This window comes from Anas acuta, chromosome 4 (assembly GCF_963932015.1).
Source record: "Anas acuta chromosome 4, bAnaAcu1.1, whole genome shotgun sequence".
NCBI classification, from domain to species: Eukaryota; Metazoa; Chordata; class Aves; order Anseriformes; family Anatidae; genus Anas; species Anas acuta.
In genome coordinates, this window is record NC_088982.1 from 32,302,214 (window position 1) to 32,328,917 (window position 26,704).

General features: G+C 35.9%; 1 protein-coding gene and 1 long non-coding RNA gene across 4 annotated transcripts in view; one reads left to right on the forward strand and one right to left on the reverse strand.

Annotated features, from left to right (window-relative positions):
• MYOZ2 (myozenin 2) lies at positions 1-18,663 on the forward strand. Of its 2 annotated transcripts, XM_068680607.1 has the most exons (6): positions 2-162; positions 733-836; positions 6,200-6,369; positions 8,877-9,006; positions 10,776-10,959; positions 18,225-18,663. In XM_068680607.1, the coding sequence occupies exons 2-6, from the start codon at positions 761-763 to the stop codon at positions 18,454-18,456; spliced, it is 792 nt and encodes a 263-aa protein (XP_068536708.1). In that variant the 5' UTR covers positions 2-162; positions 733-760; the 3' UTR covers positions 18,457-18,663. The 2 variants fall into 2 exon arrangements, with proteins under 2 accessions (XP_068536709.1, XP_068536708.1); XM_068680608.1 differs by lacking the exon at positions 733-836 and having other exon boundaries at positions 1-162.
• LOC137855918 (uncharacterized) overlaps positions 9,834-26,704 on the reverse strand; it is a 24,284-nt gene continuing 7,413 nt past the window's right edge. The window contains exons 1-3 of one of the 2 annotated variants that reach the window (XR_011096045.1): positions 22,824-23,092; positions 17,955-18,031; positions 9,834-12,615 (exon numbers count right to left, since the gene is read on the reverse strand). This is a non-coding gene — a long non-coding RNA (uncharacterized lncRNA). Of the gene's footprint in view, positions 12,616-17,954; positions 18,032-22,823; positions 23,093-26,704 lie in introns of those variants that run through there. The other variant, XR_011096046.1, reaches the window with a different exon arrangement.

The window sequence follows — 26,704 nt, forward strand, 5'->3', positions numbered from 1 at the left end:
GAGGATCAGCCCCCAGTTTGTCTCGGTACTAGGTACCATGCAGATCCAAGCACAAGGGTAGAAACCATCCTGGACCAGGCAGGTCATCCCCATTCATAACTAACTCCTGAAGCTTCAACTAAAGGGTTGAGAACGCTTTTATCTGCACAACAAAACAGTAGGGTAAGTGTATTGTTTCCTGAAATATTTTGACATTGTCTGTCCTACAAACTGTCAGATAAAAGACATTTATGTAACCTCTTGACTCTGCAATTGAAAAGATGTTTATTTTTTTACCTAGTCAAATTTGCACTTCCTTTAAAGATGCCAGAGCATCTTATTTAGTTGCTCAAATTCTTTATTAGATTAAAAAAAAAAAGCAAAGAAAAACAACAGAATAACATTTCTGAAAACATATAGCAAGTTATAATTAAAATATTAATTATGAATTTAAATTTTTTAATATAATTTGTAGATGTGAGAAGGCCTAGATCACCGACACTGATTTTGCTACAAAATGTATATATCCAACTCAAAGTTCATTCCTTGGAACTTTCTATCCATCAGAATACATCCTAGCATCTGTCTGCAGGCAAAAACTGCAGTGCATTTTGCATAATTAAAACCACTGTATTTCTAGATCAGGAATAACTAAATTCAATATTCAGCTGTTCTAACCATGCTATCAGAAATTAAAGTTGGCTTACTACTGCAAGCTGGCTCAACAATATAAAAATGTGTGTTTTCTTTCAGCAAGGAAAAATCATATCAGAAAATCACAATGTTATCACATTCTGCCATGGTCAAAGAGAGGAAACAACAAGCATCAGCCATTATGGATGAAATACAGAGAAATGGTATAGCGCTGAACCCAACTTACTCTATATGCACTGTCCTCTAGCCCTCCCTGAAATATTTTTAATCACAGAGTTTAACTCTCTTACAGCTTTGTCTCTGGGTGTTTTGCCATAAATAATCTTGGGGGAGTATCATGCTGCCTATGGTAACTAATCCTTTTGTAGTTGCCTCTTTTCATTTGAAAGCTATTTTCAGATGAACAACTGCTGTGAAGGAATGAAGTAATCTAACAGCTGATGTACATTCTGCTAGGATAGCCTTTCAGAATATTATTTGGGGTTAATAACATGACTTCATTCCATTTTAAAAGGCTATCATTTGAGAAACATGCTGATCTGTCTGCATCCTCTTCTTTTGCTCTGTTTCACTTTGCTTTTTCATATGAATGATATAAATTTTTGAAACAACTGTTTACAGCTCTGTTCCTCCCATGCATAATTAATCTTTGTAACTAACAAAATTTACTAGCAATGTGGCAATTTTCTTTAGTGCATAGCCACCACTCTTCTGTTGTTGCACTGATGAAAATGCAGACACTAAGAAGGTAGCTTGATTTGCAAAAACAAGTTCTTAAAAAAAAGTAGGCTTCTAGTGTGACACCTTCAGAAGCAATTAACTCATCTGGGAATACAAGTCTTCCTGGCTTTCACTCGGTACGTACTGGATGTTTTTGGAGATCCTTTCAATCCTCCCTATGAACGTTTTTTATCATATGAAAAATATGATAAAATATTTTAGCATATGAAAAATACCAATTTAAAAAAAGTGATAAACACCCCACAAGTCTCACTGAAGAAAAAGAAAACAAAACAAACAAGAACAACCAGCAGGGAGCTCTTTTAATATTTAGATTTTATGAAAATCATACTGCCTACATCAGAAAAATACTGGACATTACATTCCAGTACTGAAAATCTTTCTTGTGGTCTTTTGCTCCAAAGAATTTGGGGATGGTTTTTGTGCTCACTAATTGACCTGTCTGATTGCAGAAAGAGTAGGACCAGAGACCTAATGAATTCAGAAAAAAAGAAGCTACAAGTTTCACTGCCTGGTCCTAGTCCTGACATTTCCATATTTTTTTTTCTATACTTTCTATTTCTAAGCAAATACCTCTTCCCCCCTTCCATTCTCCACTGAACACACAAGTCTGAAACCCAGCCTGCCCTTACAGATTTCATTAGAATTCTATTATTTTTTTTCCACTGAAAACCCAAGTACTATACTTGCCTGAAATTGCCTGTAAGCTCTTCGGGGCAGAAAATCTGTCTGTCATATGTTTGTTTAGATCCAGGCAATTCATGTGGTAAATGATACTGTTCATAGTAATACTAATAAATGTACCATACAGTTCTGGAAATCATTGGAATTACTGGATAATCTGTGCTGATGCTTGCATTTACTTCATGTTATCTTTGTTTTCATTATTTATGTATTATCAGATTTGCTGTCGAGTTTAGATTTATACACATAGATACTACAGTTTATTCTACAAGATATGGTATGATACATGGCCACTGAAGGCAATACAGACTCTTTACATGTATGTTCTAGTTCTATGTCTTGGATGTCTGGGACACTTAACGTTAAAAAAATACAAAATTACATGAAATGTGTGTGATAAAAGTCTGAAATTTATAACTGTAAAAGCTCAGTGAAACCAATTTAGAAACAGAGGATAACCAAAGCCATAATGAGACAAAGCATACACTAGTCCTTTGGGACCAAATCTTGGAAAAATCAGGGATAAATCTGTTTTTTAAATGACTAAATTCAGTTCTTTTAATTTCGAAAATGTATTTTTCCCCTAATTGTTAATTGAGCAAGTTTAACCTGAGACAAACTGCTGTCTTTCTGGGTTTTGCATCAGTATTAGTAATGAAGATTCTGTATCTGTAAATTGCATGAAAACTAAATTTCATCCAGAAAAGAATCTACCTTGTTTTGCAGACCTATAAAACTCTCCAGTGTTAACAGAGGTAAACAGTAATAGAAGATTCTGTAGTGCAAGTCCCTGTGGCTTGTAACGATTCTCAGAAAGTATACCCGATATGTTCTCATTTTATCCCCTTTTATTATAATGCTTTCAGGTAAACAGTTAAACTCCATGTAAAAGAAGAAAAAAAAAAAAGCAGAAACAGTTGTGAGTAAGATACAAAGTCGTCCAAGTTTTTACCAGTGTCTCAGTTCTGGGCTAGGTTAGTAATGACTGAAAGCCCACATCTCCCTGTGGTACATGACTTTGTGTTCTAGTGAAATCCTACATGTCACTACATGTTGCAGTATAGACACTACCTGTAAACCCTCTTACAGTGTTAGAAGAGAGAGGAACGTGGTCACCTTCCTAACTGTTTTTTCTCTGGCTGACTTTGCTTAATGTTAAATTTCCTAAGTCTGATTGGCAGAGGTATACATGTATATATGTATGTTTGAGGAAGCCGTTAACATTCAATTACACTTAAATCTCATGTCTAGTTCTGTCCTATTTCTTAAATTAATTCTTCAGTAGCTATATGATCTTTTATGATGGAGTTACACATTCTTATTCCTGATACTATGAAAAACTGTATCATATACTACGACACTCATTATTAAAATTTATAATCCAGATGAAGGTATTTAGAAGATTGTTTACTGGAAGATTAAAAGGGATTGGGGGAATGCAGGAGAAAATAGATAAATCATATTTAAATTAAATCTGTTAAGATTTTAAGGGCAGGATAGGGAGGGCTTGGCAGGAACAAATAAAAACATTAAACTAGAAAGTTAAGATGAGGATTGAACTACAAATTAAACTTCCAGTATGAATGCCCATTTATGAAGTGGACTTGGAGATGTTTTCTTCCTATCATCCTCTAAATGTCCCCCTTTTCTCATTCTTCATCACCTTTCCTGCAGTGACACTGAAACAATCCCTAGACACATTATAAAACCAGACAGCAGATTAGATTTTAGTTGGCAGGGGATTCAAATGAACTTCACACCTATGCTTCTGGGATGCTGCCTAGATACACAATAGTACACAACTGTAGGTTACAAAGTACCTTGGAGCCTACAGTAAACATTAACAAGAACAGCACGTATGTAAGGGAACAGCAAGGCCCAAAATAGTTAACATCCAGCATGTCCCAGAAGAATATTGAGTGGTTTGGACAGAGAACTGCAATCATCTTGGCACCCCAGTCTCTTAGGACTTACGTATTACCCACTCCACAGACAATGAAGACAAGCTTTTTCTACAGGAAAATATTGCTGATCTGAAAGGTAAACTTCCCTTACTAATATAAAACCATTCAACAGTCCATGCCCCTGAAGTAATCTTGAAAAATAAGAACATCAAAATATGAGTTGTTGGTCAACATGTCAGGCTGCAGGCCAATAACTAGTGCGCTTATCTCAACCACAGAGCCAAAACCCCACCACTATCTGTCACTGATATGGCTTATTGGACAAGCTGAGTCATTTTCTTCCATGTTAAGAACTCCCTGTTTTGTAGCTACCCCTTAAATATCAGAAGGGTGTTAGGATTCTTTATGCATACTATTTTTAAAGCAGAAGTCCATGCTCCGGTTCATGACACAGTTAGCCTGCTCTTTCTCCAGTTTAATCTACTGCAAGCATTTGATTGAAATAAGTATGAACAAAAGAGGATCAGCAGTGACGAACTCCACGGCCACAAACCTGTTTGATTTAGTACACAGAACACTCATCCTGTACAGCTTGGGCTAAACAGAGCACTGATCTCAGTTACATTTTCCTAAATGTCAGCAATCCACATTGCTTTTCCATCATAAAGTTAGTAGGAGACATATGCCATGCACTCCAAATGAAAGTCTGAAACTAAAAATAAAACTCTTTTTATTTTTTTTCCCCCAGCATATGCAAAATTAATTTTGACATTAGGGACCTACCCAGCTAATTAAACTGGGATTCCTGTCTGCTTGCCATGGAAGCAAGATACAGTGTTTTACATCTAATTTGCTTTCTTTTTGTTTTAATGCATTAAAACATATATTGAAGTTCATACTTTCAAGACCTGTAGATAATTAGAATATGTAAACAATAGGAGGATTTATTATTAAAGAAATAACAGAATGTGATACTGAAAAGTGGATCAGAGAAACACACTGCACCAATTTGATATAATCCTCAAAGCATATTGCACCTTCCCATTTTTCTTCCTGAAGTTTATGAACAACTGAGGAGAATAGTTTTAACTAATAAAATGGCAAATATTAATGTAAGTGGCAATAGGAAATGATTTTCTTGAAAATTCAGTTTCTACTATATGATCTAATTATTGTTGCATTTGTTCAATTCTACAAAGTTCTAAGCAGAAATAAATTAATACAAAAATAGTTTGTTCAGTGTTGAAGTTATTGTATTCTAAGGTCCAAGCCTTGTCTATAGGTTGAGAACACCTAGTGAGAGACTTCAGTCACTTGGCTCGCTCATTGCCACCAGCACCCCAAACTCCAGAACATCACCACAAAGATAACTGGTACTTTCTGATATTCCGTGTTCTCTATTTACAGTCTCAGTTGATCTCCTCTTCCATGCTTATGCACCTTCATTTTCAAAACCCCTAGGAGCTCACCAAAAGAATACAAGATTTTTTTTTTTCTTCAACGGTGAATAAACTAATATTGCACCTAATAATTCAGTATCTGCTTATGTCATTTTGAGAAGACTTGCTTGTAACTTTCCCCCTAGACAGAGTAAAAAATAAAACATTCTAAATCTATCGTTTCCTAAAAGCATGTTGTAATTTGTTCTGTCTCTCATTTTCAACACCTTAAGCTTTATTTTGAAGCTTTCTTTAAAAATAACAAAAAATACAACTTAATACAGACTTTCTAATACAAACTCTTCTTAAAGTAGAAAATGGCCTAGATTTCAGAAGAAAGTGGGGTTTTAAAGAGTAAGTCATAATAAAATGCTTTAAGCAATAAGAAACTGGTAGCTGTGCTTAAAAGGAGCAATCTGCTCATCTATCCAGTGCAGGGCAAAAAGTTAACTTAATGTTTGATTTGGGAATGCTGAGGTCAGATAGAATTTTGTTCTAGGTTTCAGCAGAAGCCAGTTTTCACTAGTCTGTGTGCAGGACAATATAGACTTGATTTTCAGAACAGCCGAATGTCATTGAATTGAAATAAATTTGGAGCTTGGGGTGCTTAGCATCTTTGAAAAACAGGTTTGTGGTGCTCCAAAATTTTAGAAAATGATTAATTTCACTAACACCATATGAAGCTGCCTCATGTATTAGATAAGTATGCACTGATGTGTCATCAGGTTTCAGGTGTAGGGTATGTGACATCAGGCATTTATGAAAAACAGAGGTATGTATTTATCCCTTGTATTTCAGTCTCACCCAGCTTAAACCTTGGAAAAAAGGTCAGCACCCCAAGAGATATCATGGTAGAGGAACTATCGACACTCAGCAACAGAGGGGCAAGACTCTTCAAGAGACGTCAGCGGAGATCTGACAAATACACGTACGAAAATTATCATTATGTAACAAACAAGCCAAGAAACGTGAGTATTTGTAATAACTTATTAATGAAACACAGTGAGACTAGCCTGGGGTTCCCTTGGTGCTCATGATACATTATGTACCTGATTTATTTGTAGCTTCAGGAAGAATAAGAGTAAAATACTGTACTAGAACAATGTTAATATGAAGTGAGCTATTTGTATCTATTGGGCTCCTGTAGAAAAATAAAAATAAAAAATCTGAAGACCTTAATACTTCAGGACATCAGATTCAAATAATTTTCATGCAAATTCAGATTCAGGTTACTAGTGACTGGAGTTCTTGTCCTGCAATAATGGGCACATTGACTACTGAAAGTTAACTAGTTAATGATATTCAAAAGGTTGGAAGAAGTAACAGTCTGTTTTACACATCCAGGAAGTATTCCTATTAAAATAGGGTGGTGGTCTCAACATAGTTGCCAGGCAGCTATGTGACTCTCTCAAATGACAGAAATTTTTGAGACTTCTTGCCTTCCATGTCTCAGCAAGGGGACAAACGATGAAGCTTGTCACTGAAAGACAATTATTCTCTGAACTAGGCCCTCAGGAACTGGGTTAAAGCATTAGTGATACCCTGGGAATCCTCATGGGAGGAACTAAATGCACCTGATGTATGTCTCATTTATTGCCTTTGTGAAATACTTAAACCTTTTTGTTTGATCTCTGCAAAGAGGGAGAAAAACATTCATAAATTTTGTCTGATTCTCCAATGTAATAATGGTTTATTCATTTAACAATGAATACTGTATGCCCAGTCTAATAAAGTATGCAAGCAGCCCCTCTACTTCCATTGTAATTTCATGTCTTTATTGTTTTAAATCCCACATATGTGATGCTATGATTATATTAGCATCCGAACCCTAGAGAATCCATAGAAAGACTTTGACTGAATTCTTTAATCAAAACCTTCACTTGGAATAAAAAAGATAGTGACTATATGTAATGTATTGTTGTGATAAAACCTAAAGTTTGTATTGGTACAAACAGGGAATGAATAATTGATGAACCAAACAGTAAAACATCAATGGCTTTGCTCAAACTACGTTCAGTTTTATTAATGAAAACACACACACACACACTTGCAATTAAATAAGAAACAATAAAATGAATGCAGTTTTTTTGAGTCTATTGAATTATTTTTTGTTTTACGGCATCTCATAAGGAGATTTTGGGAGCAGAAAGTAAGATGCATTTGTAATTTACTACTGTCTTGCTAATCCAAATGCTGAAGGATCTCTCTTCTTCTTCCCTGGAATTTCCCCCAAAAACACATGCATACTGCACAGTCATTATGACATTCTGACACGGGAAGAAATGATGCCTCTTTGGTTTCTGTTCCCCTCCCTTAAACGCCTATTTAGCCACCACTGGTGATATCTTCACCAACGTTATGATTCTGGCTGCCAAAATTAATATTTCTAACATATTTTAGGATGGCTCCAAAACATACTGCCTTGATATATTTTGTTTGCTTGTATGTTTCAGGTTAAAACAAGTATAGTTTCTTTGCTTTCCTTCTTTAAGAAACTCATACTCTGGAACTGTCTATATTTAAATTACTTTTAGCCTATGTGTCATAGCTAAAATAAGATACTGACTTCTTATAAGACTCCCATCTATATTTATGCAACAATGATTAAGCCTTTAGATGTTTCCTTAGAACTGATGACCCAATAGGAGGGTGGAAAATAACAGCATATCATTAATCGCCAGAAAGTGGCCTGCACTGAAGTTGTTATTTCTATTATAAATACAGGAAAAGAAAAGCCCAAACAAAAGCAATTCAACAAATACAGTGCATTTTCAACCTATATAGGAAGAGAAGCTTTGATGAATCAGTGATTTGAAACTCATATGCCTTAAACCTGCCGGATTTCTTGAATCTTTGGGCAGCAAGGGGGCCCTGTCTGGCACATCACAACTTCTAGCATCTGTGATCCATGGGCCCCCCTGCCAAAGTGACCAGCTTTACTCTTTGCTGTGAACTATACAGCCCACAGGCACAGGTAGATATAGTGGTGACTGGTATGAGCAGCAGATGGGATGAAATCTCTTCTTAGACTACCTATTAATATTCAAATATCCCCAAATTTGGAAACAGTCAGAAAACTTAATTGGATGGTAATGAAGCTTCAGGAGTCTTGTTCTAGCTCCCAACACCCCCAGTCCTTTGAATAAATCCATCACAATCACACACTTGAAATACAGACATTTAAAATTGTGCTGTGATAACATTATTAACACTGATAAATTATTCTTTTGCTTACATAGCCATTGTAAGAGAGTTGTGAAACTGTTTCATCTTCTGGGTAACAGCCAGAAAATCCAGAGGAATGCTGTCTAGCAAAAAGGGTACCTAACAGCAGGACAGTGTACCTTTGGATAATATACCCTAGGTCTCAGATCTGGCCTGTAAGCTGAAGTAATATTCCATCCCTCAACAGAGAATCAGAGGGACTCATTTTTTGCCTGTGCTATCAATGATATTTATTTCTGTTTGAATGCAGCGTGGAGAGCCCATGCAGGGTGTTAAAATGGATGGCCTCAGTGTTGAAGGAATTCCCCAGCATGCCCCAATGACGCCTCCTAACACACCTGATCCCCGAAGCCCACCACATCCTGACAACATTGCCCCAGGTAATAGATGAATTTATAGACATGGAATGCATTTATTACCCATCTCACAGCAGACGAAGGAGCTCTTTATAAAACAATGTCATTAACAATAATTTATTAATGGAGTTACTATTAGAAATACATAAATTGAGTCAGATAACTAATCATAATCACCCATGGAAATTTAAACCAGTTGCTTCTGTTCGTTCTTAACGATTTGATATGTCCATTGTACTACCTTTCCCTCAGCTGAAGGCATGCATTATTTTCCAGTGAGACTGCTCATATATTTATTGATCTTATAAACATTGAGAAACAGATCTTCAGATTTAAAACCACATTAATATACTGACTTTTCAATGCCCTAGTTTCTAAGATACAACACACTGCTTAACAGTCTGAAAGTTATCCATTGTAGTTTAATTACCTGTAAATGGACATCTGAAGTCATTGCAAGTTTTGCTGGAACCCTTTACAGATAAGTAACTTAAAGAGGAATTTGCCCCTGGCTGTATACACTGTTCTGCTTTATTTAAGTCCTTAACTGTGAGGGTACTGTTGTCTTTATTTAAAGCAGTGAGCTACAGGAAGGCCTTATTTTGTATTCTTTGAAGACTAGAGAAGGCTAATTTGTTTTAATTAATTTATTCAGTGATATAGCCCTTCTTCCTGTTTATGAATTATCCATGAGCAGACTGTGGTTTTTACAAATTCATTCTTTGTTCAGAATTACTCAATGCATGTTTTGTGCAGACCTTTTCCAGTCTATGTAAACTAGGTCAATGCTACTCTGTTAGTGACAGCTAAGGCTCTCTGCATCCATGGGCCAAATACAATGCAAATTGAGGTAATTTCCATTGCTAAAACATGATACAAATCTTAAAGTTTTCTTTAGGCAAGAAATATTTATTTTTGGTGAAAGGAGTATTTATTAAACCACAGGGTGTTTTTTTTTTTTTTTTTTTTTTTTTTTTTAAGCTTACAAAAGGCAACAGCATTAATTTAAAGAGCTAGATGTCATGTGAGGGTAAACAGGAAAACAGATTTTCCTTGTTTTTCAAATAAATACTATAAACTCATATATTAGAATAATCCCTTGCTGATTCTAATTCTTCAAATTGCACAGTAAGGTCTGGGCTTTTTTCCCCTTATGTTTATTTGTGCCATATCGTATTTGGCTTTAGAAGAAATAACACTGAATAAGGAATTCACTTGTTTAGTAAAATTCTGATCAGAGCCTGATCCTCAGATGATTATACAGAGGGGAAAATAAAAACAAAAAGAAAACAAACCAACCAAACAAACAAACAAAAAAGATGAAAATGATCAAAGAGCCATGTAAGTATGACATTTTAAAGCATCAAATGGAGGCAAAAAATCTGATAGAACGGCTGGGACCTTAACTCCTTTTAATGCTTTTGGGAAATCTCATCTCTTACTTTTAACCAAAAGACTGTTTTTAACATTTAATTGTTAATTCCGCCCAAGGTCTGTGTAGATGTGCTCCTTTTTCAAATAGATGCTTATAATGATAGAAACAAACTTAAATAAAACTAAAATAAACTTACCCTCAAAAGAAGAGTAGAATACTTCAGATCAGTTATCTAAAAGGCTACAAATACCTCCTGTGAGCTTTCTGGTATTGTGTTGCTTTGGTTAACTCACTTGATTCAATTGTTCACAACTAACTGTGAAATAATGGTATATTACTTCCTATTTACATAGGATGACGGTAAGGAAACAGAAAAATCAATATACTGTTATACTGGTTTACCTGGATCTCCTTGCAGGATATTCTGGACCACTAAAAGAAATTCCTCCTGAAAAGTTCAACACTACTTCTGTGCCAAAGTATTATCAGTCTCCTTGGATAGAAGCCATTAGGGATGATCCAGAGCTGCTAGAGGCTTTATATCCTAAACTTTTTAAACCTGAAGCAAAGCCAGAACTGCCCGACTACAGGAGCTTTAACAGGTAATTTTGAGTGAACACTGGCTTTTATGGAGCAGTGAAAAATTACTCTGAAATGAAATGTATCCACTGCCTGTAAAAAGACCCATCACCTGTTTTTGCAAGTATACCCGTAAGCATGAACAAACAGATTACAGGTAGCAAACAAGAGCTTTAAGAAGGTAAATAGTTCATCTCAAAGTGTGGACCCAAAATTAAATTCTAGAACCAAGAATGTTAGATTAATTGCTGAAAATATTGAATGAAAGAGAGAAAGAACAAAACAACCACAGAAATAGAAGTATTAGAATCCAGTGTACTGAATAAATGTGAAAAATGGGATATAGCAATGCCTACAGTATTTCTGTTGACTTTGGCAGGTATGGGATCATGACCTCATAAGACCTACCAGGGAAACTCTCAGTAAACACTTGGCTTGTAAACACTGTAATGCAAACCACATATATTTTTCCTTTCTATTTTTTAATTTTATTTATTTACTTATTTATTTTGCAACTCACACTCTACAGGCTTATATTTTTAGGCAATGATACTACAATGAAATCTATCCCTCTACCAATCCCTCAGACCAGTCAGTTAGCAGCTTGCTTTTTTTTTACCACATTTAACTTTTTTTGTATCTTCAGTAACCTTTGGTAACAAATCAACAGATAGAACATTACAAGCAGACTTGAAAAAACATTTGAAATAAAAGGGGATCTGAGACTGAAGTTATTTGCATAGTAGGTAGCATACTGAATACTGAGGCTTTCAGTGGAACTTCTTTATATATTGACGATACTGAGTTTGGAAATACTTTGAAAGTTTTAAAACACATTCTTACTTAAGTCCTTTGCTTTAATTCATGCCATTCACAGCATCTTTGTATATCAAAGTCATGGACAATTTTTCACTAAATGATCCCTGGTAAGCTACTGACACCTGAGACAAACCAAAACCTCTTTGTCAAAACACCAAATAGATGGCAAATTAATAATAATAAATTAATTAATTTTTAAAAAAAGGCATGGCAATATAAACACCACAAACATCACTTGCATTCCTGCCATAGAGGCAGGCCTCAACTATGAACTCAAGGAGAAAATACTCCACAATGCAGCATCAAAATTGGCACTGCCGACACTACATTAATTTTTACATCCTAACAGCAATACACATCACAAGTGTGTAGCACAATCTTGTCAGCAAACAAAATAACAATACAAATCAGAGAGATGAGCCACAGCTGCCAATGTTGGAACAGTAGCTGCACAGTTTATGTACTATGGTTATTGTAACTGAAAGAAAAAAAAAAAAAAGCCAAACATATATGTATATATATAGAAACAGAGCCAGAATCAGTAGTCCCTCACACAAATGAGATTTTGAGTCCAGCATACAAGTCATCACTGTTGAAAGACAGAATCAGACAGGGCACAGAAGCTCCATTAATAGGGATATGTGTCTTGAGACAGTATCTCATGGCTTCTTTGTGAATTTCTAGCTGCTTTGTTGTCCCATAATCTGTTAGTTGTCCTCTATACAACACTAACTGTTCAGATTTTGTTCTATGAAGACTTGCTCTGTGTATGATATAGCAGAACCATAGTTCACCACAGTCCAAATTTGTTGAACATTCATGCATTCATGTAAGGGAAAGGTCAATATTCATCCTTGGAACTGCCATAAAAAAAATAAAACCTGGCATGTAATTCTAGATCCAGATTATGAAACTGGTAAATTGAAAATGCAGGAGATATAATCCATGATATTTAAATAAAGCAACCACTCTCCTCACTGGAAAAAAAAATCTGCATCCACGTCAAAATAAAAAGATACCCGGTGAACCTAAAAAAGCTGTTTGATACATACAAGGCACTCAGACTTATGTTTTATAGCAAGAAAAACTAGATCCAAAAGAAATTAAGAACTTGCAAAATTGCAATTCAAGATGCTAGCCTATTGGAGTCGATCTCAGAGCCATGAGTTATGTGTCTATACTCCTGAAAATGCATAGGAGAGTGGGATGACTGGTTATGGGATTCAATACAGCCAGCACACTGTACCTATCAAGCTAGCCAAAAGAAAACATTACAGAGAATGCTTCGTGTGATTTAAATTCCTCTTTGTCAAGGCCATCAGCACCTAATTATTGCTGCCTATCTTCAGGTCAGGGCTAGATTAGGGGCTTCCTTTCCAAAAAAAAGAGCAGAGGTCACATGTATTCTTTAAAAATGCATACTCAGGAATAAGGTTAATTTCTTTGGAAAGAGCATTTTCCTAGGATGTGGCCAGCCTGGGTTTATTTCTAAAGGAATGTCAAACCCTGCGAAGTATAACAACATGGCTCCAGGCTCTTCCAAGGAAGAGGTGGGAACATTTTTCACTTCCCTTGTTAAGACTTGTACCACAATACAGAAAATAGTAAACTTATTTGGGCCAGGGGAACATCTTTTTTTTCTCCAGCTGAACAATCCTTTTTCTCTAGCTGAACAATTAAGTAGCTCACGTGGAGAAAGAGAAACCAGGGTCTATATCTGAGTTCCCAGATCTTTTCATGTACTTTAGTTATTCCTTACAGTAAAGGAAATAAATATTTAGAAGCAGAAAACAAGACCTACACCTCTCTGCTATTAGTTGTTCAGCCTGATATCTAGGCTAAGATTCATACTCTGTCTAATCCACTTAAACTTGTATTTTTGGGCAGCATTTGTGCTTCAATATGAAGGGCTTCATCCCCTCTGGAATACTCTATGTGAGCAGTTAGGTCCATTCTTACAAAGACATCTCTTGCAAAACAGCTCTGGTCACATTCATGCTATTATTTGACAGGGATTCGACAGTACTAGCCATGGTTATAGAATGAAAATGCTTTTACTGAAAGCTTGCTGCTTGTATACTGTGTGTGTTTTCAGGGGTGGAAGTTCAAGCAAGATTTTATTAATTAGAGAATCACAGATGAGTTTTGGTATAAGATAGGTGCAGCTGCCGATACAGCTAAGTAAGATCTGAGTATTTGTGGAAGGAAAACTTTCAGGCACCTCAGGAACTTAGCAGCCTATGGGTTTTGGGCATAGAGTGACGTATCTCTTGGACTTTTATGTCTGTATCATAATAAGCTATTCTGTGCATCTAGGTCACAACATCCTTGATTTCTTTAATTGCAGTCTTGGAGAGAAAGCAAAAAAATGTGATATAATGATGCCTTTTTTTCTTTTTATCAGTGAGGGTATCAATCAAGGCTTTCTATCATGATTCATCATTCAACAAAGTGCCATTATGTCTCTTCTCCTGCAAAACACTAGTACAGTCATCATTAGTCAGAACGGGGTGTGGCTAACAGTAAGTGTGATGCATAGGACTTCCCAAAGGAAACGGGCCTCAGATTCTACACAGTTCATTCATTTGTATCTGTTAAAATGGCACGTGGACTTTCCTAGACATATTCAGGTTCCTTTCAGTTTTCTTTGCTCCAGGACAAACTAGCAACATGACTTTAGCAGCTAGGGACCTCAGCTGTGTCTGAACAGCCTCACACAAACATGGCTTAAAAGTTTACTCAGTACTCAAGAGCACTCAGTTTTTGTTGTTGTTGTTGTTTGTTTGTTTTTCTCCACTGCCAGCAACATGGCAGCTCTGGACCAAGTACCAATATATTTTTTTTTTTTTATCATTGGCTTTAACAGTAGCAGAATCAGAACTATGGAATTCACAGAATTATTAGTTGAGGTCTAGTAGGCATTTTACACTGCAGAGATCTTGCAATTCTGGCAGGTCAATGAAGGAAGAAGCATTGGAAGCAAACAATAAACACATTTGCCTTCTGAGGCAGGGCTTTCTGTAAGACAACCAGTAATGGATGAATTGCAGATAGTAGTAGGCAGGGTACATGATCAGAGAAACTGGGTTCAGAGGGTTTCTGTAACAGACTCTTCAGACAAGGCTACCCTTTCTCTCCTAGATGACAATGAATCTGCTAGCAGAGAAATGCTGCAGAACAGAGACATGTCATCTGATTTCTCTTTTTAGTTTATTTCTTACTAGAAAATTAACATTTGCTGAGAAGTTTGTAATACCAGTTCATTTAGTACCTTTATTCCATCTGCTTTCCTGAAGCTGGATAAAATGTCAAAGGTAGGATTATGAATGACACACAAAGCACTACGTCTTGCTCACATAAGACAAGCAAGTCTGACTGGTTCTGCCTCTCCTACCAGAAGAATTATTGCTCAGCTTTCTCAATTCCCAAAGACTACTGTTTCAAAAACACTACAGGAATCTGGTCCATCTGGACTGGGCTCTGCTTGTATTGATTAATGGATTCTGAACTCTGTTGTAAAAATGCTGAGAACCAGATCCTCAAAGGAATTTTGGGAGCCTAACTCCAAATGATGTGAGAGATTAGTGGAAACTCAGTGCTTAGCCAGTTCCTTAGAATCTTTGTGAAATTGGCACTAAATCTTGCATTAAGCTACCCTGAAGCTCTGAGTATTTCACAGGGTCAAATTCCCTGTTGCTGTGTCTTCTTTTTGCACAGAATTAACAATAAGAAGAATGTTCAGAGAATGACAGTCCCATTTTTAACAGTGAAACTCACATTTTTCATAAGGTGATGCAGTAGAAGGTGTTAATCTGATACAGTTAAAACATTGCTTCAAACTTTCAAAATCAACAACTAGTGTCCTATGCTGAGACAATTCAATGTTCAATGAGACAGACTGAGAACAAAAAGAAGAAGCCCTACTAAGTCAACAGTGAAAAATAAACATGGTTATGCCTCATAATATTAAATCACACATCTACTTTTTAGGAATATGCGAAGTAATTACTAAACATCTTATATTTCCTTGTGCCACTTCCTATGGCTCTGAACCAGCATTTCCGTCCTTACTATGAGCAGTGACTACTGGAATTTTTACACGAGTTTTAGGCTTCTATACAATGAATCAGAGGTCAAGTGATACAATTGATGTCCACACAACAGAGGTCATTATGACAGCACGTTGTCAGACGAGTTATTGCTCACAAAAATATACTGCTGCTATAAAGGAAAATTAACATCTAGTAGCCAATTACTATACTCTCCTTTATGTTGATTACCATGTGCTTCTGCCTAGCATGCAAGAAAGGCCTCTCTGAGGCCACATTTTATATAGGAACAACATGATTATTTTTTTTCCCCACAAAATACCTTTAAATTTCTCTAAAACACTCTTGTTTCTGTTACCAACAGAAAATTTCTGCACTTAAAAGCAAAAGGTACTACAAGAAGGAATTTTAACACTATAGAATTGTTTGGAATTTTATACAGCTATTACTGTTCCATTCATCTTGATATTCCTTTGATTTACATATTGATGAGAATTAAATATTACGACAATGTGAGACTGTGTATCTTAATTAGAGCAGCAATTAAAACAATCTTTATTATCCTGTAATGCAGATCCCTACATTCACTCTGTGCCAATTACCAAGCAATTATTTTTAATCAGTATCATACAGTATCCAATTTGGCACTGTGACCTAGAAGACAAGAAAAGCTTGATACCACAGGCACTTTATACAAAGAACTCACTTTTGACCTCAAGAGAGTTAAATGCCTGGACTGATTACTACTGCAAAATCATATCGTCAATTGAGAAAGAGTTTTAGAGCTTAATTCAAATCTGTCCTCTTCTCTCCCTAAATATGCATGCCCAGAAATTTCATGATTTTTGTATCTTGCAAGACTGACCTTTGGAATTGTCCACTAGTCCTTTTGCCAAAATCTGCATGTGAAGCTGAATCAGTGAATCATTTGTGTAATGACAGAGAAATGCCATTTCTTTTAGGTCACAGATTCATTTTTTCTGGATTAATCTCTTTATTTTTGTGCGCTTAATTCAAAAAAGGTTTTATCCATAGTTACCTTGTTGAAAATTCTAGTCAGATCTAGTCAGATCTTCAATTTTTCTCTTTTAGTTTCTGTTGGTAATTATTTCTCTGGGCTTCTACTATAATACCTGGAGCCACTAGGAATATATACCAGCAGATCTGTTTGGTACCAAACACACAAAACCTACAAGGGCTAGAGGAAATCTGTTTTAAAAAAATCATTTTCACATGCCACTATATATGTATCTTTGCAGAAATCAGTGTTGCTGTGTAATTTTAAAATCTTAAATCTCTTAACTGGCCAGACGATATCCCAACAAAGTTATGCAGCTAATCAAAATGCAAAGCACAAGTCTGTTTGCTTATAAAAAGGATTCTGGAAAAAGTGAGAGACCTCTCCTTCCCCCCTCATCCCCTCAATTTTTTACAGCCTAGAAATCTGAAAATAAAAAAAAAAAAAAAAAAAAGAATGAAGGGAGGTATTTTTTAATACTATTGCTTAAAAATATCTGCAAATGCATGTAGCAGTTAGTTCCTGCTTAGTACTTCTTATCTTTTAGTTTCTCAGACTTACCATCTGAGGGAACACGTACTTTTAAATAACATGAAAAATACTGGCTGCAAATTAGGGCCAATTTCAGCAAGTGTTTCAAGGTTTAATTACATAAACATTTTCTTCAGGAACAAAGCTAGAGTAAGAAGTCCTCACCCATTCCCCTCCTTTCCATGGCTGTTGTCTTTGGCTGTTCCTTTCTGCTTCACATTACACTTCATTGCCTCTTCACTTGTATTGTTACAATTGTTTCAACATAATGATAAAAAACAGATTGCTGCAATAATTCTCCTCTGAAGTTGTTTGTGTGTGTGTCTGTGTGTGTGTGTGTGTTTTGTTTGTTTGTTTGTTTTAATGCAGATCACATAAATGACCCAATTGTATCACATATCCTACATACGTTCTTGTTCTTGCTGGTACAACAATGTGATGCTGAAATATAGTCTAGTGGGAGGAACAGGCTGCTGGGGATAGGAGAAAATGGGGTGAGAACTTCCTGAACTAGTTACCTGCTAGGGAGAGCGTGCTGAATTATGATTTTCAGACTTAGAAATTCACCACCAACAAAATAAATTTAGTAACTGTGACTCACCAATTAAAAGTTTTTCTTGCAACATCTATTTTCCCTTTGGATTTTCTGTCCATTGGTAACTCTGAAGAAGTCTTTATCTATGGGAAAATATATCAGATATTAAAGACAATTTGCCAGAAAAGCAATTAGCATACTTTTCCCAAAGGTGTTAAAATGTAAACAAGAAATTACATTACATCTTTATAATTAAAATACCTTCTATACTTTTGATGCCTGTGAGAAAAATATTTTTTAAATCACATTTTAATTTAATTTCTCTAATATCTACAGAGTTGCCACTCCCTTTGGTGGTTTTGAGAGAGCATCAAAGCTGGTTAAATTCAAGGTACCAGATTTTAATATGCTGATGCTAAATGATCCGAGATTCATGATCCTTGCAAACCCTCTTGCTACCAGAAGATCCTTCAATAGGACTCCTAAAGGATGGACGTCTGAGAATATTCCTGTAGTATTCATTCAGCCTACAGATTCCAACAATGTTCCAGAAACAGAGGACCTGTGAGAGAAGCTGCACTCTATATCATACAAAATGCTGAAAGCTGCACATCCATGTGTTTTTGGTCCAAATACTACTAAAGGCTACTGATAAAATCTTTCCCTGGCAGCTGGCATATAAGTCATAATGTCTGATGTAATGTCTCTTCTCTGGCATTTAATTTTATCTGTTAACATAACATAAATAAAGTATTCTGGCAAGTATTGGCTGCAATATTTTGTACGTGTGTTTATATATTCTTTTACTTCACTGAAAACAACAACTTTGGTAAAATCTTTGCTAGTCATTTCAGAACATGTGCATTAAGATTTAAAAAAAAAAAAAAGTGACACTAATATCAACGAATTTGATTTGATAGATATGCTGATTCTGGTAGAACAACTGAAAAAAGCCATGACAACGCACTCAGAGCACTCCTAGTACTGCCTGCTTGAGAAGAGCTCTGAGAAACCAACCTTTTTTTCCCCAATCCCATTTCAGCCAAAGTTATGTTCATCATTCATTACTTCGGTGACAGCAAGTTAAATCATTTTCTTCTTTTCCGTCTCTAACTCAGCAGCTTTAATTATGGACATCAATGTCCTTGTCATATGGATTTGTTTACGGAAAATGCAGTAAATTTGGCTATGACAAAGACTACATACTGGTATGAAAAAGTACAAAGGTATTTCCTGGATGAGTCTAGAATGTTTGTTAATCACAACTAAAAAACCTACCAATGACTGGTCATGTCAAACATACCAAATTAGTCTCATTGAGCTATGTTACCACAAATGCATTTGCTAATAGAAAGAAATTTCATAACACCTTTCCCCCTACAGCCATAATATCTTTTAGCATGTGAGTTTTCTTGTTCTTGATATGCTGGCAAACTCTGACATTTTAGAAATACAAGTATCAGTATGGATGTACTCTTACTAGATCCATAACTTCAAAGAAGGCAGGCAAAATCAGTAAAAAGATGCTGTTCTTCAGTGTCATTTTTTAAGTTACAGCTACTGGTAAGAGGAAAATATAGTTTAATAATTGCTTGTTTCTAAATACTTTATGTTTGATAAGTATCCAACATCTGTAGGTTGGATATTCTAACATACAGTTTAATTTGTATGTTTTGAAATAGGAAATAGCTTCAACCAAGAGGCCACTCCCCTTTCTTATATCCTAGATGCTTCTCCAGGGCATAATTGTCTCTAAGCATGCACACAACAAACAAGAGCTTTCTGGATAACTCAGCTACCTATTTTTTCTTTAAATCAGAATATTCATAAAGTTTTGCAAGCTCTATAGTGACATGTTAATCAAATTTTAGCTCTAAATGAAACCCACAGACAATGATGATGGTAAGCAAGTAAAACAATGCTTTTTCTAGGTATTTTTCTTAACTAAAAGTTTGGTGGTGTTGACCTACAAAAGTGAGTATTTCAGCAAGAATCTTGACAACTGAAAAAAAAAGAATGTTGGAATGGATTTAAAATGGAAAGACCAACAGAAAATTCTGCCTACATTCTTGTGGCTAAAATGTGTGTCTGTAAAAATGGTTCCCATGCTTCAATTCTGGTTTCAAGGCAGGTAGTTGGCACAGAAAATTGACATCTATTATCTTTAAATTACTTTAAAGTAAAATATTTTTGGCTGCAAACTGCACAGCCAAATGTACAACTCATAAGCAAAGTTGTAAAGGAAAAAAAAAAAAACAACCTCACTGACAGAACACTTCCCTAGCAGGGGATTAATTTGGGGACCTTAACTGTGCACAATGTACAATAATTATATGGAAAATGATAAAAATTATGAATTCTTCAAGCCTAAAAATGCAAAAGCTAAATAAAAAAAATATAGTGAAGAGCGATGTAAACAAGTTCTGGAGCTTGTTTTTTATAAGCTGCAATAAGGTATTATAAGCTTGCTTGAATAGAAATATGAGAACATTGGTGCATAGCATATACACAGCAAGGACTATGAACAAAGGACAGAGCATATTTATTGTCTACTCTGTAAAGATAACTTATATGTGTGGATCAAGCCACCTTGCTTTGAATGCAATACACATGATGGTAACTTTCGTTGTCTATATATCCAAGGATCCAGTGGAGTAGAATGGGCTCAGGAAGCTTAAGATTTTTTGGAAGCACTGAGTCTGCTATGCATGTGTTCATTTGATGGTCCAAATAACTGCGTTAGATGAGGCTAGAAATTAGTGACAGTCCTTACATCCTCAAATTCTAACCAAGACTTCAGGAATAATCTCTGATCTGGTTCCTCTAATTAAAGTCATCTACAGTTATCAATTGCAGCAGAACCCTGTTCCTCCTGCTTTACTAGCTTGACTACCATAGAGCTATCTACATACCAGTAAACCAAATGTGCCCAGAACTACTATTTTTAAAACTGAGGCCAACTGACACAGAAGCGTGCAACCATGCTATTTAATCTTCCAATATTGGGTGGCTTTTGATGAACCACCTTTTGGGAATAGGCCTTGGACCACACTAACCTCTTGAACCATGTCTGGGAAGTGCTTAGGAGCGTGTTAATTAGCAGAAGCGAGGACTGTGCAACGTGCTAAGCATTCAGCAGCACAGAGGATCAACTGCCAGTGTCCAGGAATGTTCCCTGGCTGCATCACTCTAGATGCAGCCTTATTGTGCAAGTCCCACTGCAATAAACAAATCTCTCTGCCAAAAAAAGCAATTTCTTTGCCACAGAGGAAGATTTTTTGTTAAGGTTGGGGATTCAAAGATTTTCTAATGACTTCAGTGAGTTTCAGCAAAGGCATTTACTTTGTGAGAAACTTATATGGCAATTGAAATGTATCCTACAACAACAGGAGACTAGCTTTGGGTAGAAATAATGAAGGAGTTCAAATATCAAGATTTGTATTATTTTTTTAGACAAAGATATGGCTCTGAAGTGATAAAATAAAGGGTCTTTTTAGTTATAGGTCTGGAAAGATATATACAAAACAACTGACATATCTAAATTTTCATTGGCGTTTCTAAAAGCTCCTGCAGCTAAGAAGTACAGCTAAAAAGATAAAATTAAATGGAAAAACACGAGCAACAGCTTTATACAAATATAACAATAACAAGTATATAAGTATTTTAGAAAATATGCTTATAACAGCACATATACTTTATCGCACAACACTCATATTTGCTTCCAAAAGAGAAGGGATCTGAATGGTGTGGTGAACAGGCAGAAATGCAGTAGGGGTAAATATATAGCTTAAAAGGTCTTTGTTCCCAAAGCTTTTTTTGGCCTCATTTTTATTTACATTAAGGTAACCATTACAGCAGTATAAAAGGGACTTTAAAATTCATTTCAATGTTCTAATCAACAATGTGGTGAACTGAGGAAACAGATCTGCCATTTCCCAATCTACACAAAATACTCACTGATCACAGTGTGTAAAAATGTAGTAGCAACGTTTTTTTATTATTTAAAAAAATACCAAACACATATGCGCCTTAAACAACTTTATGGTATGAAAAGCCCAAGTTAATGGTTGTTACTGCATGAAGCATTGACAATAAATTGTTATCAGCCATAACAGTAATCAGGAGTCTGTATTTTAATCCTATACAGTTATGGCCTGAAAGCATGCTTACTGATAGAATGACATCCCTACTCTCCATACTTTGTTCAGATTCAAAAAAATTATATATTCATATTTCACTTTACTTAGATGAAGTTATTAGGCCAAATTATGCCTAAATGTAAATTCTACGCTGGCAGCACTGAAATAAATTCAGAAGTACTACACACAGTAAGTGATCGGAGATTCTTGCTTGAATCCAGCAGGCTAGAGACACTCTGATGCTAATTTCTGCTGCTGTATTATTTGTTTATGATTGGGATAATGAATGTTTGTAAAAATGGGGTGAAAAAAAAAAAAAAGATATACTCTCTCTCCCCATTTCAACAAAAATTGTAGATGATTTGTTTTCTATTAGTTGGTAACAGAAACCATCAGTACCAAGAAACAAACACTTCACATTAAGTCACTTTATTACTTTCTGCCTCCAAACTATTTGCTTATACCTAATCTTCTACTTTGGATGTATAATTTCTTAAATGCATCCACACTTCTTAGGTGCTTTAAATATGTCAGCACGCCCTCCTGTATATTCTGCACAACCAACAACTGTGGAAATGAATTAGTAGTCTATTGTCTCAAAGCACTGCAGTGTTTTCATTAGCTTAATAGGCTTTGCTTCAATCATAGCCAGGAAAAACACATTGGAGCTGGATTTCTGATCCCAGTGAAATCAAACAAGGGTTTTGGCTCTGACTTCTGTGGAGGCAGAATTTCACCATTCATTACATTTACTGCATCTCAAATCTGTATTTGTAATTGAAATTTATGCCATTACCTTAAGCTACTATGTGTTCAGCATCCGAATGGATGTTTTAGATTACAGAGCTGGGGCTGACCACGCATACAGTTGTTTGTGCATGGTACATATGATGAAGTACAAACAACACTCATCAAGCCTCAGAAATACTCTGGGAAACTGTACAGAACTGTGGAGAAAAATATGAGCAAAATATAAGAAAATATTTTCTGAGCAGGCACTAATAACCTGGAACCTACAACCATCTAATTCAGTTCTTAGATGGCATTACTAACCAGCACAAAATATTCCAGACCATCTCTGACAGGAGGAAAAAATGCACTTCTTGAAATACTGTAAGAAAGTGAAGCATAAAATACTATACGTATTGGGTTAGAATTTCTTAATCCGTGGTCCATAAATTGTTAGCAGTCTAGACAGAAATACCAGAAGATCCCCATATGGCTGACAGTCATGTAGTGCTGTCCCCTTCATTATTCCCAGAGGCTACATACTGTTCAAAAACAAATAAAGTACTCCAAATTATTCATACATAATATGGCAGTCACAGAGTTCTTACGTAACTGGAATGGAGAAGAGAGATGATAATAAATTAAACAGTTATAAAATACAGCCAGCATATTGATATAGTTTAAGAAATGAAAACTGAACATAAAATACTCTAACTAAAAGGAAATTAAAAAGCAGCTGAAAGTTTTTTTGTTGTTGTTGGTGGTGTTTTTTTTTTTTTTTTTTTTTTTTTTTCCCCAAGAAAATTATTTTAAACAGGCTGCAGGCTGTTCAGGCTAAGTATAAACCACTACAGAGTTCTAACCCTTCCCTCCAAAAAAGTCAGCATGGTAGAAGAGAGGAGCCTCAGCAAAGAAAGAGACAAAGAAAACTTCTCTGCAAGGAAACAGTAATTACACTGTCTACAAACAAATAAAGGAAGCTATGACAGAGGTCTCCACAAACGATATGGAGAAGATGAGGAGGGGACAATAACTAAGGAACAAACTGACTCTTAAAATGATAAGGAACAAACTTTAGAATTAAACAAATGAATACTTCTTCAAGAAACGCCTAGTCGTGGAACTTGATGCTACAGGATGCTGTGGATCAAAAAGTATTAATAACTTCAAAACAGAGTTAAACAAATGCCTGCTACAGATAATGGCTCCAATGTGATAGGAATTTGGGGCTTATTGTTGGAAAGTGGAAGGCTTTGTTAGAAAGATCACCCCACATTTAGCCAGTTTATTTCTATAAATATCTTCCATTAGGCACTGTCAAAGCTCGGTAATATGGAAGAAGGATCAGAGAGCCCTATGAAATACTGTCTGGCAGGCTCATGAAAATCATGTGTACTACAAAAATCATAAGTACTATGACAAATCATAGGTACTACAACAGTACTAGCAAGTGTTGTTAGCACACAGGTTTATTCATTTACATAAAAATATCCACTATGGGAGCAGCTAGAGGAAAGCCAAGTTCCACATGTGAACGAGAACACTTAAAATTAAAACAACACTTAAAAGTTAGAACCAGAGAGAGCCAGGGTTAACTTAAAACCTCCCACGCAGAGTATGGGCGCCGCAGGGAACACAAGAGCCTGACCTCAGCTACGCCTTTGGCAAGACTCCTGATCCTGTGCAGTGAGACCTCACCCTCCTGCATCCACGCTCACCATGTTCCTTCCACATGTTAAGTACACATCAGCCCACAGAATATCAAAGGCAGTTTTAGTAAGTGATGATTATGATACAAAGTTCAACAAAAATGAATAAAAGTGAAAGGAAAGATTCACTTTACCGATTAAAACACAAGAAGAGCCTCAGGTAAAAATAGTCTGGAAAATCCAAACTTTGTATGGGGTTTGTCATGGACTGGTTTTGGGCAGAACATATAATTTATTCCTCAGCTTTCCAATTAAACAGAAATACTAATGCAGGCTATATAACTTTTTTTTTTTTTTCTTTTCATCTAAAACAAGAAATGTTATGATAAAAAAAAAAGGAAGTAAACAGGTTTGTGCAAATATGCACATAATATTCCAAGTGCATAACAAATACCACAACCATTACGGGTAGAAAAACATATTGCTTTCATTTTACTGGAAATAAAAGATATAATACTACAGTGAACAGATTTTAACTGATTTAAGAAAGTATTAACAAATTAGTATTTGGTATGTTTTTAAATAAAATGATGTTAACTGTAGTTCTTAAGAAGTCCAAATAACTTCTTTCTTACAGTTCTGTTTGGCCCAAACCATCAACTAAATTCAGTACAAATCCATTTCAGATGGAAATTGTATTTCCTGTGAACAAACTATTCATCCAAAACACCTGGTGCCGCATTTGCAATACTTCCCGACTTGACAGAGACATTGTGAGACAAATTTCAGCAATGCTTTTAAGAGGCACAGGATTTTTAAATCACCATAAGAGTAAAATTAAGCCTGAATATTGCGAGCCAGCTATTCTTTCAAAAGCAAATTGAGATTAAAATATTCGACGGAGTTTGTGCAAAGAACAGCCTGAACTTTGCCAGTTCAGAGCTGGCTGTACTCATTAATGCAGGAATGCCCTCAGGCTGCTTTGTGCGGCAGGTATAACTTAGAACTGGATTTCTCTGGAGTTCTGAGGGACACGTGGACAGTCATCTTCAACATAAACACACACACACTGAAAAAAAAAAAAAAGACAAGGATAAAACCAAAAAAGCTTCAAATCCCTTTCCCATTCTCAAAAGGACAGTACCCTTTTTCAAGAAAATACATCCAATTCCTCTGAAGCAGAAGACGGAAAAGAATGGAGAAGGGCTTAAAGGGACAGCGTAAGGAGCAAGGAGATCTCACATGGCACACAGAGCAGCAGGTTAGCAATTCCCACAGGAGGAAGGCTTGCAGTCATGCAGTAATCTAGGGAGTATCACTCCACTTCCTTTTCCATTGTGAAGTTCCACTGTTGAGCCAAGTTACTCAAGCTAGGCAAAATATTAACTTTAAACAGTAGTTACTGTAGTCATTACACTCAAGATTACTGAACGATGACTATACAAGATAACTACAAATGACTATAAACAAACATTTGAGACATGACAGACTCTTCCTAGGCCGACCTATTGTACGTCAAGAACCCAAACAAGGCTTAATCCTGGCACTTAAATTCTAGCAATATGTCATTCCTCAAGTTCTTAATGAGAACATTTTGACTATTTGCTGGCAAGGAAAAAAGTAAGAACATGCTGTTCAAATAGGAAGAAGAGCAAGCTGACCAGCTACATGAAGCGTTACTGAACTATAATGGAATGTACTTAATTTCTGGCAGGATTTTGTGTGATACAAATACATTTCATTAATGCACAGTTTCTGAAGAGAAAGTGATACTACACAGAACTCAAAATAAAAACAAAGAAGTCTCCATATATTTAATTTCACGATTTTATCATTCACGTGGCTATAGCTTACAAAATAGGCACAGAAACAGACAATGAGGAATTCAGAAGCCATCAGTGGGAAGGAAGCAGTGAAGCAGCTCTGCAGCACTACGGTTCTCTAAGATGGACACAGGAGCCTTGCTCTTCTAAAAGGCAAGGAAAGCCACTAGCAGCACACTCTGTTCAGCACAGCGCTCATATCCATCACCTTTAACACAGTGAAGAAATCTAACAGTTCTCTCCACCTCCTCTGTCAGTCTGGTTTAGACTATGGTTACTTCCAGCTAATACATGGGACACTTCAGACCTGAGCATGTTCTAACTCCAGCGTGATGAAACACAGGACAAAACAAATTCCATGCTCTTATGTGTGTTCCTTGCACATTACAGTTCATTGTATCATATAATGAGGATATTTTCTCTCAGCTTGCAAGGCTTTAGAGGCTTGAGCAGTTAAAAACAAAACAACAACAACA

Coding starts and splice junctions, on each gene's coding strand:
- MYOZ2 (XM_068680607.1), top strand. CDS start 761: ATGTTATCACATTCTGCCATGGTCAAAGAGAGGAAACAACAAGCATCA. Junction 9,007..10,775: donor TCCTGACAACATTGCCCCAG/GTAATAGATGAA, acceptor ATCTCCTTGCAG/GATATTCTGGACCACTAAAA. Junction 10,960..18,224: donor GACTACAGGAGCTTTAACAG/GTAATTTTGAGT, acceptor TAATATCTACAG/AGTTGCCACTCCCTTTGGTG.